This window comes from Podarcis vaucheri, assembly GCF_965113315.1.
Source record: "Podarcis vaucheri genome assembly, chromosome: 6".
NCBI classification, from domain to species: domain Eukaryota; kingdom Metazoa; phylum Chordata; class Lepidosauria; order Squamata; family Lacertidae; genus Podarcis; species Podarcis vaucheri.
In genome coordinates, this window is record NC_138764.1 from 30,224,695 (window position 1) to 30,243,263 (window position 18,569).

The 18,569-nt window shown below is 43.8% G+C and overlaps 1 protein-coding gene across 1 annotated transcript in view; it reads right to left on the reverse strand.

Annotated features, from left to right (window-relative positions):
- ABCA4 (ATP binding cassette subfamily A member 4) overlaps positions 1-18,569 on the reverse strand; it is a 102,592-nt gene that overhangs the window by 56,672 nt on the left and 27,351 nt on the right. The window contains exons 7-12 of the mRNA XM_082227695.1: positions 16,947-17,144; positions 11,829-11,918; positions 10,613-10,853; positions 9,196-9,335; positions 7,534-7,650; positions 5,924-6,121 (exon numbers count right to left, since the gene is read on the reverse strand). Of these exons, the coding sequence (XP_082083821.1) occupies positions 5,924-6,121; positions 7,534-7,650; positions 9,196-9,335; positions 10,613-10,853; positions 11,829-11,918; positions 16,947-17,144 (984 nt within the window). The remainder of the gene's footprint in view (positions 1-5,923; positions 6,122-7,533; positions 7,651-9,195; positions 9,336-10,612; positions 10,854-11,828; positions 11,919-16,946; positions 17,145-18,569) is intronic.

Consider the following 18,569-nt stretch of genomic DNA (forward strand, 5'->3'; position numbering starts at 1 on the left):
GGAAAAGATAATGTGAGCCCACCACCTGGAAAATAAGTCTGGGAGAGCAAACAAAATCACCAGGTAGAGACAAGAGGAAAGTGTCTCATCAGCACATCCAGCAGAAAAAACACACTGCAGTGAGGAGGCACCAAGACACAATTCTCTATGGGTAAGCACTTCACTCAGTCTCCACTTTACTCTGTATGCTTGGGAAAAGTGTAGGGGTTGAAAACATGCCGGTTGTGGGTGAAAACAGGAGGCATTCTTAGCATATACGCCCAGTAGGAATGAGCAGGAGGGCTGAGGAGGCATCTGAAAATGTGTCTTTCACAATGAATACATAGAAATGATGGAATCTGAATGGAACCATGGCAGCAATCCAGAGGTAGACACAGTTATTGGACTGGAAAATTGTCACAAACTTTTATTATTATGTAACGACCAGCAGAGTCTATTTATAAGTGTTAGGGGTGATGAAGGGGTCCCATGCCACACTTCCTATATAATCCATTCCTGCAGAAGACACTATGTGTACATGGGATATACATAAAACACATTTCCCCTGCTAAAAGAATTCTGGGAACTGTAGTCCACCACCCCAACAGAGATATAATTCCAAACACCCTTCAACTACAGTCAACAACCATTTTGCCCGGAGGTTCCATTCCTAGATGCAACACATAAGTGAGCCCTGCCCCATACCACCTTTTAAGGGACGCGTTTAATGATACTTTCTGTCACTTCCAGGTTCAGCACCATGCGCACATGCACAAGCACACATCATTCAGAGACACATTAATTGGTCATTGCCTGTACAGTTCCCAGGATTCCTTTGGGGGGTGTGTGCTTTAAATGTATATTTATATCTGCTGATATATTGACATTTGACCACACTCCTGTGCATTGTTGCAGAAAAAGCAATTGGGAACAGCAAACGTGGCATGGCAAGTAATTAAAAAAACACACATAACCATATATTTGTATTTTTATTGAGCTTCCTAACTCCGAAACCAGCAAGTTATTATCATTGTCTCATCTTGGCAAGTAAATAGGCAGCATTCAGTTCCTAAACGGACTAGGAAGAAATGTGTTTAATTACCTCACCTCATAGAATGCCACACAAAGCCAACTTGTTTGATCTTATCTTCTATCTAGATGGTCTTTTCGGCAAGCCAACAACCAACAATTACTGTACATCAAAGTGCTTGCAGACAACTTGTGATTTAACAGGCAGACTTCTCTGAAATGTAAAGTCTCCTTTGTTTGGCCTTGTCATCTAAAGAAACTTTTCTTATGTTGTTTTAAATGGTGGGGGAGGGTGGGGGAAGCACCTCTGAATAGAAAGGATCCTGTTTTAACTAAACTGATGATGTTCCAAAATACGCCTTACTTAAAGGATATGTCAAGGCTATATTGCTTTTTAGTGGATGATCAACAAAAAGTGATGTATTTAAACCACCTGTATTATAATTATGCTTGTATGTAAAAAGGAACATTGTACAGTTCTATCACTGAAAAGTGGACACTGATAACAAAAAGGATGACAAAAAATTGCCCAAAATCCATCTGTATTGATGCAAATCAGGAAAGTAATAACTATAATATAAACAGAAATATGTCTCACCATAGTGCGGAAGACTGACCAAGTGACAGTTGTCAGGATCCTGCACAATCAGAAGGCCTCCTTTGAGGAAGAGGCACAGGACCTCATGAGGACATGGAAGGACCCATTAAAAGTCCTAAGGCTGACCAAAGTGCTTTGGCTCACGGATGTCTCACCTGAGCCCCACTGATAACCCATCTGAGCACAGGCCAAGCCCTGGCCTGACCCTAAATGCTCAACCTTTGTCACCTGCACTTCAAGAGGAAAGGCAGCAGCAGATTCAATGGAAGCCCAGAGCCTCCAGAAAGTTATGCCACCAGAGGTCTCTTCAAGTGGAGGGTTCTACTAAGAAGGATGGAGAAGACTTCGCTGTAAACAATAATGCAGAACATCACCAAGAAGCGGAATAGCTGGCAGTGAAGATATATGCCTTATATATTCTCCTCTGGATGCTTGATGGGTTAATAGCTCCCTGTTGAGCTTCTTAGGGTCCAGCCCACCCTGCAGTTCTTGCTCCAACTGCATCAGTAGGTACTGGTCATAGACACCTGTGGTCCTGCTCAGTATACTGTCCGGCTGCTAACTGTTGATGAGCAAATTACACTAGACTTGGGCAGGACGCAGCCTTTCAAATAAAGGACGGACTTCTATGCAGTCTTACCGGATGCAACTATGTTTTGCTAAAGCCTTTATTAAAATCCAAAATGGCAACCTAGGCTGCAACTTTGAGGGGAAAGGTTGCTTATCTTTTCCCCTGAGGGGGAAAAACCAGCTTTCTGGCCCAGAAGGAAACAACACTATCCTGAACATAAGACCCCATGCATAACAGTAGTAAAAAGGTAAAGATAAAGGACCCCTAGATGGTTAAGTCCAGTCAAACTTGGATATGGGGTGTAATAGTAGCAACAACCAGGATCCAAAGAGTTACTTAAAGCCAGCCTTCCCCATCCTGGTGCTTCCAAATGTTTTAGACTCCAACTCACATCAGCCCCAGTCAACATGTCCCATGGTCAGGGATGATGGAGGGGAAGGCTGCTTTAGGCCAGAGTTGGGGAACCTGTGGCCCTCCATAATTCCTGACCATGGGCCATGATGGCTGGGGCTGATGGGATTTGGAGTCCAACAACATGCAGAAGGCTTCAGATCAGACCTCGCTGCTATAGGCACACCATTACGGCTGGCATGCCCAGTAAATTTTTGACTTTAAACAACAACAAGAAAAACCCTTACTATGCAACAGGCTGGGTTTTCTCAGATTCAAAAAATAGCTTGCCTCAAAAACCAGAAGCCCAAAATCCCCTTGAGCATACAGTATTGGTGGTTTAGTTCAAGGATAACAGCAGCAACAATATGAAGTAACTGTAGGCAACTTATTATTCCACAAAAGCATCCTTCTTCGCAAATAAAATTGTACAACACTACACTACAGGTTTTTCGTTACTGAACGTAAAGGAAACTTGTGGATGAACCCTTCCCTATATATTTTTCAGTTTTAACTAGAAGTTAACTAAAACAGCCACAAAAATACTTAGTGTTTTTATAGCGCTTAGCATTTATAATTTGGTAAGGAGAAGCCATCAAGGTAGACGGCCAGCAGGCTCTGGACCCTAGCTGGATACCTTTGCATGCTCAGTTTTGAAATGCATATAAATGAATGCCCAAACAGAGATTGATTTAAAACTGCTTAAACAGCTTAGGTTCTACCTTCTTCAACAACATAGACACATACAGGGTGTTTTCTAAATCTCTATTATAAGCTTCAAGGCTCTGGATCATTTTTTTGTATGCTGCCCTGAGCTATTCAGAGTGGCAACAAAGAAATCCAATAAAATCAGTTTTTTAAACTAAATGTAAGTGTGTTGGAACTATCAGAGCTAGCAACAAATGCTTACAAATAATTGTTCGCATCAAGCTGCTTTCCCCCATTATCCAAGTGAAGTCTGCCTCGCCCAAAGTCGTAAGTCAGAAAGATATGGGGCCCATAATTAATGCCTGCCAAGACCTCTCTTTAAAACCCCTAGGGAAGCAATCAAGCCATTGTTCTACTCAACTCTCATCCTGCTCCATGCCAAAAGTTCACCTTTGTAGCATACTTTTTGCTTCGTTAGCAAGACCTCCCTCCTCCCAAACCCAAGCAAGATCAATGCCCAATAATTGCCGACCTTCCCCCACAAAAAAGAGTAGTACAATTTTACACATAAGAAATGAGAAGTTACACAACTCCAAAATAAGAGGACACTATCAGCAGACTATTCATATACAGTGGTACCTTGGTTCTCAAACGCCTTGGTTCTCAAATGCCAAAAACCCGGAAGTAAGTTTTCCGGCTTTTGAATGTTTTTCGGAAGCCGAACGTCCAATGTGGCTGTCAGCTATTGTTCCCAGGGCACCTGCACCAATCAGAAGCTGCACCTTGGTCTTCGAACATTTCGGAAGTCAAATGGACTTCCGGAACGGATTACGTTTGGTGCTTTTGTTTTTGCTATTTATTTTCTGTTTTTGTTTTTGAGGCTTTCTCGGTTAATTTGTTTTTGTGACCATGTGGAACCCAGTTCAGCTACTGATTGATTGTGTGACTGCGGAAATGGATAAAAGTCCCCCATCCAAACAAGGACTATCATCAGTGCAGGTAAGAAAAAAAATAAATTTTAATTTTTCTCATCTTCCATACTGTTTTATTCATTTTATAGTACATTACATTGATTACTGCTTTCATTTTATGGATCAATGGTATCGTGAGATAGAAAAATTCATGTTAAATTGCTGTTTTAGGGTAGTTTTTTAAAGTCTGGAATGGATTAATCCGTTTTGCATTACTTTCCATGGGAAAACACACCTTAGTTTTGGAACGCTTTGGTTTTGGAACCGACTTCCAGAACGGATTAAGTTTGAGAACCAAGGTACCACTTTACTTGCTTTTAAGCCAACTCTTCCTTCATACATCACATGCAAATCTCTTTGCCACCCCCTTTCCTTTTCAAATCTAAACCAGCCTCCCAAGCAGTAAAACTGGGACCCAAGTCTTAACTCTTCCCTATTAGTTGGTTTTCAACCTCCAAATTGCTGCTTTGGACTCCATGGGAGAAAATGTATGTTTCTGTTTCTTTTTCCCAATGGGACCAAGAAGATGGAATTGGCCTGGGAGCAAGTAAGTCCTCATGTGAATTAAAATTGGAGGCATATTATATGCTTATATCCAATGTTTGGTCTCAAGTGTATTACAGTAAGAAAAAGTAAAAGGTAAAGAACCCTGGATGGTTAAGTCCAGTCAAAGGTGACTATGGGGTTACGGCGCTCATCTCAAACCGGCGTTTGTCCGCAGACAGCTTTCTGGGTCATGTGGCCAGCATGAATAAACCACTTCTGGCGCAATGGGACACTGTGACGAGTGCCAGAGTGCACAGAAACAGCCTTTACCTTCCCGCTACAGCGGTACCTATTCATCTACTTGCCCTGGTGTGCTTTTGAACTGCTAGGTTGGCAGGAGCTGGAACAAAGCAAAGGGAGCTCACCCCGTCATAGAGAATCGAACTGCCAACCTTCTGATTGGCAAGCTCAAGTGGCTGAGTGGTTTAGACCACAGCGCCACCCATAAGAATTACCCCTCCCACTGCAGTGGAGTCAACCCCCCCATGCTTCTGTGTGCATCACTGTTGGGTGCACCTCTGGGCTCGAAGGAGCAAGCCTAGGCAGGTAATTCATGCAGACACAATAGTTATTTTCCTCTGAGGTAAGGTAATTTTGCAGCGGCCTTGCGTCAAAAATGATCCAATCACACTCAATATGGATCTGTGGCAGAACTACAAACCCTGATTACAAGGAAGCAAGACCAGAGCAGTGAATCATGCCAAGAGGGATTGGGCAGCCTCCTTTCCTTGGCTTCACAGATGCCCTTAATTACTGAATTAATTTATTTATCATGCCCCCATGTCTCTTGCAGAACACAGATCGAAAATCACCACACTGGTATTCCAGGTTTTTTTTACTTATGGCTGCATGCTTCTTCCTTCTTTGTCTTTTAGAATTTGCATTGTGGACCGTAAACTTCAATTATAACTGCAAATAAATTGTTTGCCCAAATCAGCCCCAATGCCAGCTCCCTAGATTGTGAAAGTTATGAACCTGAACAGCACACACACAGCCTAAAAACACTGCAGATCATCCATCTGGCTGGAGGGATTGAAAATTGCTGCTTTACTATAGAAAAGAGATCTTCCAAACATAGTCAGTGTCTCCTATATGCTTTCTATGAATTCTTATTTTCTAAATGTTTGAGCACTGATGTTCTAATACTGTCATGAGCATCTATCCTCATATTGAAAAAGATACCAGTCTTACCTGCAGGTACTCATGGACCATGTGCAGAGCCTGGTTGGCAACACTGAAGACATCCCTCCAATCAAAGTTCACCATGCCTTCCCTTCTTCTCTCTGGTGGCCCATTGTAGAGAAAATTGATCACATCTTCTGCAGTGAAACCTTCAGAACCCAGCTGCTCATTTAAGAAGCCTTTCACCGTAGGGTTTTGCAAAGTGTCCTAGGGAAGAAACATTAGGTCTAATTTAACATATTATATTTGTACATGCATTTGTATTCTATCACCTGGGAAACTGCAACCTTGGTAACTCCAAGGGAAGAATTACCTGCCACTAAGCCTACATGGATAATTCAGTCTGGGGAAAGGTCAGAATCACAACACCAACCATCCACACAGGTGTAGAGGAACCCAAACCGTAACCCCACCTAGGTCTGACTCCTTTGCCCTAACTAGCTACTTAGAGGCTAAACCTTAATTGCCCTTGTGTTCACTGGCTTTGCAGCATAGCCCCTTCTCCAGACCAGTCATAACCAAAGATACCCAACATGGGCTGCCATATATCCGGAATTTCCTGGACATATCCGGAATACAGCAGTCCAGGTGGAACATATCCTGGACATATCCGGAAACCGTGTCCAGGTGGAAATCACTGAAATGTCCAAGGGAAAAATGGACGTATGGCAACCCATGTTGGAAGTTTAGGTTTTGGTGAATTAGCTCAAAAACTTCGTATATATTTTTGAGCTCAACAACTTTGGCCCCCAGAAAAGCTCAACAACTTTGGCAACACTATATTAGCCCTTGTAGCTGGGGTTAGCTCAAGACATAGCGCTGTCTGAGGCAAAGGGACAAGATACTTCCTCCCATTTGAAGTACAGACTCTGACTGGACTAACAGTTGCCCCTTCAGTTAAGACAGCATCGTCCACTGTACCTGAGGGCAGCAGGATAGCTTGGGAGTCCCATTAGGAATGGGGGATAGGAGAGATTGCTGCCACCCCAGCACCTACTGTCAGAAGCAATCACATCACTCTGCCTAATGGTAGGGCCGATCCTGTGGGTAACTAAACATCTGCCTATTTATCAGACTACCTGTAGAGTACCCGAGCCTAGGGACTAATAATGCCCTCCTGTGAGTTGCCAGAGATATGAGATTAGCTGCTATTGGAAACAGATTGCAGGACTGAGCTGGGTAGGCAATCCTTGTGTTCTCTATAATTCACTCTCATTCACATATTCCATTTTTATTTTTATTTTTTTTATAATTTTTTTATTGGTTTTACAAATTTTTTTAAACAATACAAACAAATAAAAAGACATACAAACATGTATAATTTCATAACCTTTTTTTCATAACCCTCACTTCTTGGACTCCCCCATACCTCCCCTTCCTGCATCCCAATGTCCACATATATCTTCCTAATCTTTCCTTCAACTTAATCTTATATCGCTGCAATCTCCTTTTCTTTCTCAAAACCTCGACATTTTAGCATTCATCAACTTTATAATAGTTCTTAAGATAGATTCCAACACATATTCCATTTTTAACCATACTTTTGACTACTGACTTCCCATGTGCAACAAGCTCATTCCAGTTCCCTTCCCATACCAAGTAAGGCATCCTGCACATACCCGGATCATGTTCATTTGCACACTGTCTTGAAAGAAGCTCCACACTTGGGGTTCCACTTCCTTCCAGGCTTTAGTCAAGAGTCTGAGGCGCACAAGTTCCTCAAATGTGGAATTTGCCTGAGTTAAGAAGTTGCAGGAGGGAGAGGAAGAAAGAATCATAGGAAAAGCAAAAGATTTGGGAAGAGGCTTAGAGGCCAGCTAGTCCAAACCCCTCAAACCCAGGAAACCAAGAACTACAGCATCCCTAACCGATTACTGAACAGTCAAACACTAAATCCATATTTCTGCAGCCTTCAGAATACAAATGCATCTTGATAATGTGGCAATGTTCATGTGGCAATAATGTGCCATGGGAATGAGACAGCAAGCACCACCCTGGCCCCTAATATCACCAGTGGCTTCACCTGAACATTCACATATTGAGTGGGAATATCTGAAGGGAGATCTTTTTCATGTGTTTGGCTGAAGGCACTTGAAGTCCTTCTGCAGCCAGGAACTCAGACAGCAGGGAATGCACAAATAACCCCCTTTTCAGGGGAATGCACAAATAACCCCCTTTTCAGACTGCCCTTCCAAATCTGCAAGAGTTGGGGCTGGTGCTGGTGAGGACAAGTTTGTGTGGGGCGGGGGGTGAGGCATGCATTCTGCACCCACATTCTGCACATTATTCCCCCCATACTTTTGAAGAATGCCTGAACAGGGATAGCAAATTCATGTGGAATTTAAGAACCTGAACAGTTATTGTGCTATAGATTGGTGCTTTGTTATTTAATTACTGCAACTGGTCTCTGGGTGGGCCAAAAAAAAACATGGGATATCCGTGCAGTAAAATAAATTAGAAAGTGGCCTTGTGTATTATTTATACCAGGGGTCTGCAACCTTTAAGACAAAAAGAGCCACTTGGACCCGTTTCCGAAGGAAAAAAAACAACTGGGAGCCACAAAACTCGTCATTATAATAATAACTTTTTTGTCACTTTTTTTAAATTATTTCTTCGTTTGACCTCTCAGAATTACTCCTCCTCATAGAAATAAACGTTAAATTAACAAGTTACCTTTTTTGGTGTGTGTGTTCTTCACTCCCCTTCAAAACAGTGACCAGCGTACACGCCCCTTACAATGTAGCGGGAGGGCGGGAAGGTGACGTTGGGACGGTGCGTGACTAACGCACGCACCGCCCCCATGCGACGTCACAGCCAGTACAGCGCCCGCCACAGTGGAGAGTGTCGGGGCGCACAATGCGCCTCCTCCCCTTGCTAGTATCCGCCCCGGAGCCGCAGCAAAGGTGTAAAAGAGCCACATGTGGCTCCGGAGCCGCGGGTTGCAGACCCCTGATTTATACCAATTCTGCTTCATTCCAATTTTTGCAGTCCTGGGTTTGCATCAGCAAGCAGAAAAAGATCTACTATAGTAGCTACATGGATTTCTTTTTTTAAAAACCCCCGAATGGTAAGTATTAGAGAACTAAAAAGAGGCTGGGCTTCCCCCTTTCCTCCCCAGTCCTGAGTTCAAAGGCCACGTTACATTTTCTTGAGGGGGCAAAAGGTCTGTTGCTGCCTGCAGCAACAGCTTGGTTGCCACTTGTTCAATGGACCTTTCTTGCAAAGCGCTCAAGTTATAAACACTGCAGGTGCATAGGTGTAGCAGAGAGAAAATAACTTACATTCTTCAGTATCTCGTGAACGGCAGGTGAATCTGGAGCAAAGAGGATTTTCCCCATCAATAATGGTTTCATAGCCCTCCAGGCTATTTTGGTTAAAGGATTTGATTCCATAGTCTGGATCAATGTGTTACAAAAGGGAGCTGTTGGAGGAGAGGGGGGGGAGGAGATACGTTATATAACACTGGCCCAGTTTTTAATTGTTCACGACATTCTGCAGGCTAGCCTTTCCATCTTACCAACAGAAAATTGCAGCTACACCAGTTTCTAGGAACTCAGCAAACAGAGCAAAAAGGGTTCAGGTTGCATCTATGCAGCCGCCATGCCTTTAGTTAAAAGAGCAGTGTAATAGTACTTGACTGAAATCTAAAGGACAGAAATTCCAGGGTTTATTGAGCTCATTTTACAGCAGCAGTACAACAGCAGCAGCAGCAGAACTAAGCAGCCTTTTCCAAAACTGGTGCCACCCAGGCGGTGGTGGCGGCTTCCAGGTCAGCCTTTATCAACCGTGGGTTCCCAGATGTTGTTGGAGTACCACTCCCATCATCCCTGGCTGCTGTCCTCACTGGCTATGGATGATGGGAGTTGTAGTCAAACAACATCTGTGAACCCAACAGTTGAGAAAAGCTACTCCAGATGATGATGGCTATTCACAAGGGAATGTGGTACGTTGGAAAAGGTTTCCCACCCTTGTCCTAACGTAGCAGGGATGGAGAATCTTCTTCTACCTTAGGGAAGCACTCCTTTCTGGTCAGATTTCTGAGGGCCTCACAGCAAGGTGAAAGTGGACGGAGCCACAAAGGTCAATTTTACAGTAGCTGAGTTTCTACACATACACACACGCCTCCTTTCTTCCAAACCACGAGGACCTCTGTATTGTCCATTCAGACAAGCAAGAGGCATAATCAGAGCTCAAGGACACATTACAGCCTGATGCAAGGCTAATGAGGAGACTGTGGCTATGGCCTCAGAAGATTCCTAAGAGCCAGGTCAGTTTTTGGACTACAACTCTCATCATCCCTAGCTAGCAACACCAGTGTTCAGGGATGAAGGAAACTGTAGTACAAAAGCAGCTGGAGACCCATGTTTTGGGGGAAATGGGGCTAGATAGATCGGGAAGGCCAAATTGGTGTTCCCCACCCCTGGCCGTAATGCCAATTTTGGAGTCTCTGAAGCGCCTGTCTCTTTCAGGTAATGTAGACAAATCTTAAAATGACAGCAACCTTGCATTGCTAGCAAACACACACACACACAGGTTCCTGCCGTAATGATTCCAGCTGCTTTATGCCTTTGCATGGATTAAGTTGTTAGGCAAAATTCCTGAAACAACTAATGGCGTAACAGTGGCATTATCAATCTTAATCTTATAATACAAGCCCACATGAAGCACAGCCAATGGGGCGGGGGGTGGGGGACTTACTGGTTGTGTTGTCATAAACATAAATGGATTCCTTCTTCGTGGAGTCAACCCCAAGGAAGGCCTTGTAATTATTGTCTTCGTACCAGTTGAGAGAAATTATTCTGGAACCACCTCCCTCTGGGTAGCCACAGAGAAGATCAGATAAAGAATTCATCAGCTGCCATAAGGACACAGGCTCCCCATCTCTCAGAAGCGGCTGTAGGGTCGATAAAAGGTCCTGAACACTTGGCCTACGTGCCAGCTGCAGTGAAACAAAGCACTTTTTAAATGACTAGTTATACTAAGAACAGAAAGGAATAATAAAGCTGAACAATATGCCCACTGCAGCAAACTTTTCCTCTTCTAGGCTTTTTGCTTTTTAAAAAGTAACAAACACTGCTCCTGCTCTCTTCTACTCTAATTAAGGACATCTTTGGCTATGCCCCTCTTAAATACAAAAAAAAAAGGTGTTGAACTGGTACAGTATTATGATGTTTGAAAGAAGTATCAAGCTGCACTGAAGCAAGATGCAGGTTTGATGAGGAACGTGAAGACTAAAGATAGTCACATTACTAAGGGCTGCTTGTTAATCATCATCAAGTGGGCATAAAGATAAGCAAAGGAATCTGTAGACCAAACCCAAAAGGAGGTTTGGAAGTCAGGCAAGGTATATAACAGCAGAGAATGAACTGCAACAGCTTCCTCATACATGGAGACAAAGAGCAGCATATTATCAGATGTCCTATAAAGGTTCTGGATATATCAGATTAGAGATCCTCATTAGTCAATCTGAAGCTGGATTCAGAAATGTAGGTTGTATTGTGGACTTCACCACTTCAAACTTCAGATGGGGAAAACCATTTTGGAATTCTACCTCATGTGAAAATAATGTGCTCAAATGAAAAGCTAGTGCACATCAGGGGGTAAGATTCTAGCTTCTTCCTCTTCCTGCTGAGCTAGCTTTTTAGTTGCAGGTTTGTTTAACATAGAGGAATATGCAGTCAGTTACCAGGACACTGAAGGTGCAGATTTGTATAATGCATGGTTTCTTAATAAGTCACAGGCAGTCGGAAGAAGCATTAAGGAAAACCAGTGGGTGAAATTATTAAACTGCCCAAGCAGTTGGCATGTTTAAATTCACTGCATAAGTATGCCTGCCTGTGTCCAATGCAAGTTCCTTACTCGATTTTTATGCCAGTTGCGCTCATTTTCCTACCCCACAATGCTAAAGTGTTACCTCTTGCACGGCTTGGGACACATTAGAAAGCACTCGTCCCCACATTTGTAGATCAGCACCTTGAGCATTGCCGTCTAACACGGTGGGAAGCTGTAAAAGAAGAAAAGTGAATGCTGGTGAGACATGACCAGTATCTACCTAAATGCTTTCAGAGTCAGGAGCTAGCTTGTGCTGGCCTCCTAGGCTGTGTTTCCAAACCTCCAATGCCTCGGTCATCCGAGTTGCCCTTTTCCAACTCTCTACAAGAAGACAATGCCATTTCTCTAATCAGGGAAAATAGCCCCTTAGGGCCAGCCCTACTACAAGGAAACATCCTCAGGCAAAAAATGATGAAGAGTAAGAAATAGATCTGTATGGCCTGCCCTGTGCTTCCTAGCTAACCTGCTGTACTTGGCCCGAGTGGAGGAAGTTTCAAGGTAAGATGCAATTGTCCGTCCCGTCAGGTTGTGTACATGGAATGGGGGGTGGCTCCACCTTGTCCTTCATCTCAGGCAGCAAAATGGTTTGGGTTGGTCCTGAACACCCTAACACACCCTGAACACAAAATTCATACAGGCTCAAGTAATCATGACTTCTTGTTGTTTAATCTCAACCACAGAATTCCTAGGATCATCATCACAAAGAACTTAAGGTAAGAGCTGTTCAATAATGGAACAGACTCCCTCAGAAGATGGTGGATTCTCCTTTGCTGGAGGTTTTAAAGCAGAGGTTGGTATGTCTATCTGTCATGAATATTTTAGTTGTGATTCCTGCACTGACAGAGATTATCCTCAGGGTCCCTTCCAACTCCACAATTCTATGATTCTATCAACGATGCAATGCCTAGGGAAAGCACGATGCCTTTCCATATGTCCTAATGTTTCCTAACTTGGAAACATTTTAGATTTTACTTGGAAATCTACAGAATTCCTAGGATTTGCATACAATGCCTAGACCGATCAGTTTTCATTTGACTTTGTTTAGTATATTATCTAATACCATCCACGAATGGACAACATTCTGCAGAGTATCTAAAGTTTGTACTTTGTAGCACATGCATATTCATCAAATCTCATGGTTTACAAGCAGGTTACTGATTTCTACAAGGGGCCGCTTTCAGCGTAGGCTGCCAACTCATAGCCCTGATTTTGCCACTGTCCCAAAACATGCACCACTACTGCTTCTATTTACCGACCATTAAGCCAGCAAGCAATATGTGATGAACCCAGGATAACAGCAGCAGGACCATGATCAGATGATTGAACTTGTTATGGAAAGCAATGGGAACAAACCCGATTCCATGCTTGCCACCCAACGATATAGCTAACCTATTATGGGACAAGCATTTCTAGATGTGGCAAAGTGGATTGGACCCTGTGGTGCTGGCCAAGATCTTGCAACATCTGAAAGACTTCCACTTCTTTTCCTGGATGTGCAAGAAGAAAGCATGAGCAGTGTTGCTTTTGTTCCCACCCTGCAGGCTGTGAGGAATCACATATTCCAAACATGATCCACTCCCTTTTTACCCTGCGGGTATCGGTATCGTCTTTCTGGCTTGCTGAAATTATTTCAGAACGCATCAGTCTGTGGCATCACACATACCATAGATTACAAGGGAGGCCTCTCTAGTATTCATGGCCTGTCACCTTATGAGAAAGTCCAGTCAGACCAGGAAATTTTGCGGTGAGTGATTTTGCAGGGCGAACAAGGAATTTTAAGAATTTGCCTAATCCATATTGCTCTCTGTTCATTTCCTTGCTCTGTCACACACTCCCACACTCCCACCAGTGATTGGATTAGTTAAAATATTCAACCATCCTTTAGAATTTGATTTTTCATGTGACCACAGCTAGAGGCAGCAACACTCTTGAATGTCAGTTACTGGAAAACACAGGAGGGGAGACTGCTCTTGTGTTTGTATCCTGCTTGCTGGACACTGTGAGAACAGGATGCAGGATTAGTTGGGCCTTTGGCCTGATCCAGCAGACTCTTTTTATGTTCATATAATGAGGTATATAGTATAAGGCTTGGTATAAGGCAGCTTCCAAAATGACTGAAGAGTTGAGGAGATGACCAAATGGCGAGCTTATTCTGAGGCCCACCAGTATCTGTGGTCAATTTCTTCACAGGAGCTCTGTCAATGCCCTGCCTATCTTACCTCAGAGGTTAAAGATAGGAAATCAATGCCAGAATTACCTTCAAACCATAACAATGAATTCCCTTCCAGGGGGCAACAATTGTTCACCCGAGTGTAGGCTGAGGTAAACTCTGACACCAGAGTATTTGCTTTGCAGGCAAAGTTCAGATTTCATATCCTTGGGGCAGAGTTGTAAAAAGCCCTAAATCAGATTGAAAGTTGAAAAGGTTTGTGCGGGGACTAGCTATTCTGCTGAAGGCATCATTCCTTGCAGGCAGCAGACTAACACAGAATGGGAGAAAAGCACAGATCACTCTCAGGCTGTCAGGGACCTGACAAATTGACAGTTTTACGGTGCACACATGCTGGTATTTATAACCTGTCGTGTACAGTGAACAGGAACGCCTGTAACCCAAACAGCCCCGAGCTACTGTTGATGTTTTCTCTGTAGCCTCTGAAGGCAGAACGATGGAGAGATCATTAAGACTCTGCTATGCCTTTCGCTCACCTGAAAAGTTTTGCAACTCACAATGACATCCAACATAAACATGAAAGCCGTCCTGTGGATACGTTTTGCTCTGCCCTCCTCACATTCTGCCTGGGCCTCCACATAGCAGCCTTGGCTGATTCCCACTGCCCACATTTTCCGTCCCTGGTACTAGTCTGCTGAACACTTCTGGAGGAAATCTGAAGAATGTGCTGACTCTGACATTTGTAAACACAGCCTTTCCTCCTTCAGCTCTACCCTTTGCTTTGCCAGAAAGAAAACACACACACACAACTGTACTATTCTCTCTGTGTGAATGTGTAGTGAACACTCCAGTCATATAACCTTCTCCCCAAAACTTCCCCTTCACTCCCACATCAATCTGCTGACAAGATCTTGCAAACTTTTCCCAAGGAAAAGATCTAGCAGAAATCCCCCTCCATCCCCCTTCTGACTCCTTACTGACAGGGGCTTCGTATTGCAATTGGCGGGCAATTTTTCTGTGTGTGCATTTCATGCATTCACTTCCATTCATTTCTGTTTTTACAGTCATGGATATTCACTGCTGTCTGCTGTTTGCTGTCTACAAAAGCCCATGTCCAAGTGGGCGAAAGTTAACAGAATGCTTCTGCTGCATTGTAACTGTTTTGTCCCTTTGCAAAATGGTTAGAGTGTTGAAAATGGGAAGGCTGAGTTGCACACAGGTGAGGAGCAAACAGAAGTAGGGGCTGTTATCATTAGAGGCCACCGACTAAAACATCAATCATCACACGCAACAAACCACTCGCTTAAAAAGAAAAAGCTCTAACAAGCTTCCATGCCAGAAGTAGCTGCCAAAGTATAACAGGTTATTTTTACTCATTGGATTTTCCACAGAAAGAGGAAATCCGGATTAAAAGTTTTCTGAAGGTATGAGCTATTGTATTGATGATTACAACAACATCACACAAAGACACTGCAAAAAACTTGTGTGTGTAAGCAACACCAGTTCCACAATAGTCACATCTGGATGCACCCTGGCTCTTCCGCAAACTGCAAACCCACCCTAACTATTCATTCCATCAGCCCAACTTTCATTCCTTCTCTGTCTCCCACCTGTAGTTTTGCAGCTCTTGCCCTACCCTGTTCTCTCTCTCTCTCTCTCTCTCTCTCTCTCTCTCTCTCTCAATGTTTAATTCCCCCTTCTTAAGAAAACCCTTAAGGGTTTAACCACATATCATCTTTCAGATACGTCGCACACCAAACCTCCTTGAATTCAAGGTATGAAGGAAAGGCTGGCAGCAGGCGGCGGCGGCGGTGGGGGCAACCCACATCAACCACAATTACATCAGCAGATATACATGAAGGGGCAATTAAGATATAATGGCGGTGCGCACATGTGCATTTTTCAGCAGGCCATCCCGTTCACATATAAAGAAGGGGGAAGGGGAGTGTCTTATGTTAACTGTAAAAGAAAGGGAGGTACTGAACCCTTCCCCCTTCCGTTCTTTACCTCCCCACAGTCTAATGAGTAAAAATAACCCGCAGACACTGCTGGCATGGAAGTTTGCTAGTGCATTTTTAGTGAGCAGTTTGTTACATGTGTGGCACTCAATTCCCAGCAATCTGAACAAATCACAGCTCCTAGGATCCTTTGGGGGCAGCCATGTGCATTAACAGTATGGGGTGGATGCCTGCACAACCCCAGGGCTCATCCATACTTCATTTTGTGCCACAAGTTCTAGGTACAGCTATGGGATTTCTAGGTCCATGTCCAAGCGGATTTTTTTATTTATTTATTGTCCCACCGCTTTCCCAGGGAAAACCTAGTATGAGCAAAATTCCGGTTTTCAACCACAAATGCTGCTAAACCGCACCTTGACAGCTCATGAGAGCAAGGCATGTTCAAGGATACCAAAGATAAAACTCTGGCAGAATCTCAAGTGTGAAATGAAGGGCAAACAAACAAAAATGTCTCGTGGAAAGGGACTAAGTGTAAGAGATGTCATAAATGAATTCAAAATGGCAACAACCTACTACCAAGTAGTCTAGAGTTATGCAAAAGTTTAAGCAATTAAAACGAAATGATAGCAAACCAAGGAGTTCTTATGGAATCACAGAATGGTAGAGCTGGAAGGGACCACAAGGGTCTTCAAATCCAACCGCCTGCAATGCAGGACTCCTTTCCCCAATGTGGGGTTCAAACCGACTGAGCTATTGATCTCCTGCCCTGCAGGAAAATGCTGCAGGATGGCATGCACCTGTTCAGGACTCCAGCCAGTCAGCCGTGCCCGCTTCCAAGATAGCCATTCCTTTCCACAGGAATCCTTAACCAGGACCCCCGCCATGGCGCTGGGCCACAGGTATAGCATGCCTAAGGTTCCTTTTTCTCAGAGACCGGCAACGTAACGACATCTAATCATTTTACATCTTCCTCTGGGACAAATACAGCAGCAGCACTACTATCCAAGCAACAAGAATTTTGAAAAACAAGACAAACGTAACCATATATCAGTCTTTGGCAGCCAGTACTCACCAAATGGAAAAGCTTGAAAAAGTCTGTGTTGGCGTACAAAGAGTCCTCGACCTTCTGCAGGTCCTCCTGGGAAAGGGCACACATTGCCTGGTGCACAGCTTGGAAGCCCCCTGGACTGCTGAAGATAATGAAGCGATTCAGCAGGGCCTGGCTACAGGCAATATCTTTCAGAGTCAACTCTGGGACGCCAAAGGCAAACTGTAGGCAAAAGACAAACCATACAAGATTAGAACCCCCCCAACCTTGCAGCATGGGAAGTCCGCCAAAAATTTATAATCTGGCACAATATTTGGACTGTTTGATTATCGTATAATCTGTATAATTCGGAATGTTTAATGTGGTCTTATTGGATTGTTAAAAGAGAAAACAATAAATATTATTATTTTTAAAAAGACAAACCATACGTATTCTTTATCAATGGGGAGAATCGCTGTCAGTTCACGTCAGTGCACAGCTCAGACCTTTATTTATTTGTATTTGTCCAAATACTGCCCAAATACTGCCCAACAACAAAAGTTCTCCAGGAGGTTCTGTATTGGGACCTGTGGTGTTGTTTTTTTAAACTTGTCCTTAAACTAGTGCCATTTTTCTAGATAAAAAGTTGCCGGAACTCAGCATGAACAGCTCCCTCATTCTCTTAGAATGGCAATGGCGCCCACCTGAGAGGTGCCAGAACTGAGTTCCAGCGAGTTCCAGCTGGGGGGGGGGAAGCCCTGCTCTTATGGATTTAGAAGTGAACGGTGAAGTGGCCAGGTTTGCTGACTATACTAAATTGTTCAGGGCCATCAAAACAAAATGAGATTGTGAAGAGCTCCGAAAGAACCTCTTCAAACTGAGCAAATGGGTGGGGAAATGGCAGATGCAATTCAATGTAAGCATGTGTTGCAAGTTGAGGCAAAAATAAAATAAAATTTCACATATAAGCTCATGGGGTTTGAACTGGCATTGACAGACCAGGAATGAGGCCTTGGGGTTGTAGTGGATAGCTTGATGAGGACCCAGTGTGTGGCAGCGGTGAAAAAGGCAAATTCCATGCCTGGAATCATTAGGAGAAGAACTGAAAATAAAACTGCCCATCTCATAACGGCATTATACAAATCTGTGGTGTGACCTTATTTGGAATACTGTGTGCTGTTCTGGCCACCCCTCACCTCAAAAAGGATATTGCAGTGTTGGAAAGGGCTCAGAACGGCCCTTTGAACAAAATGATTGAGGGGATGCAGCAACTCCCCTATAAATAAAGGTTGGAACTTTGTAGTTTATAGACAAAAGGCAGGTAGGAGTCAATGTGATAGAATTTATAAAATTCATGGCGTCGAGACATCTGCTTCACTTCCCAGTGGGGAGGACTTGTGGTGGACCACGTGGCCACCCACTCCCCTCTGGGGGTGGGGGCAGAGTCCCTTATCACCCAGAGGTCCCAGCCTCGTCATAGAACCACCCAGCCAATCAGCTGGCTGAGGGGGCATGGCCGGGACCCATTTAAACCAAGGCTTGATCCAGGGAACTTCCTTCTGGTGTGTTTCCTTGATCTCCCGCCCACCCTCCCTGTTTTCAGGTTCTCGAAATTGGCCTTGCTATGGACCTTGGTTGGTCGCCATTGAGGGGCCTGGTAGGAATTTT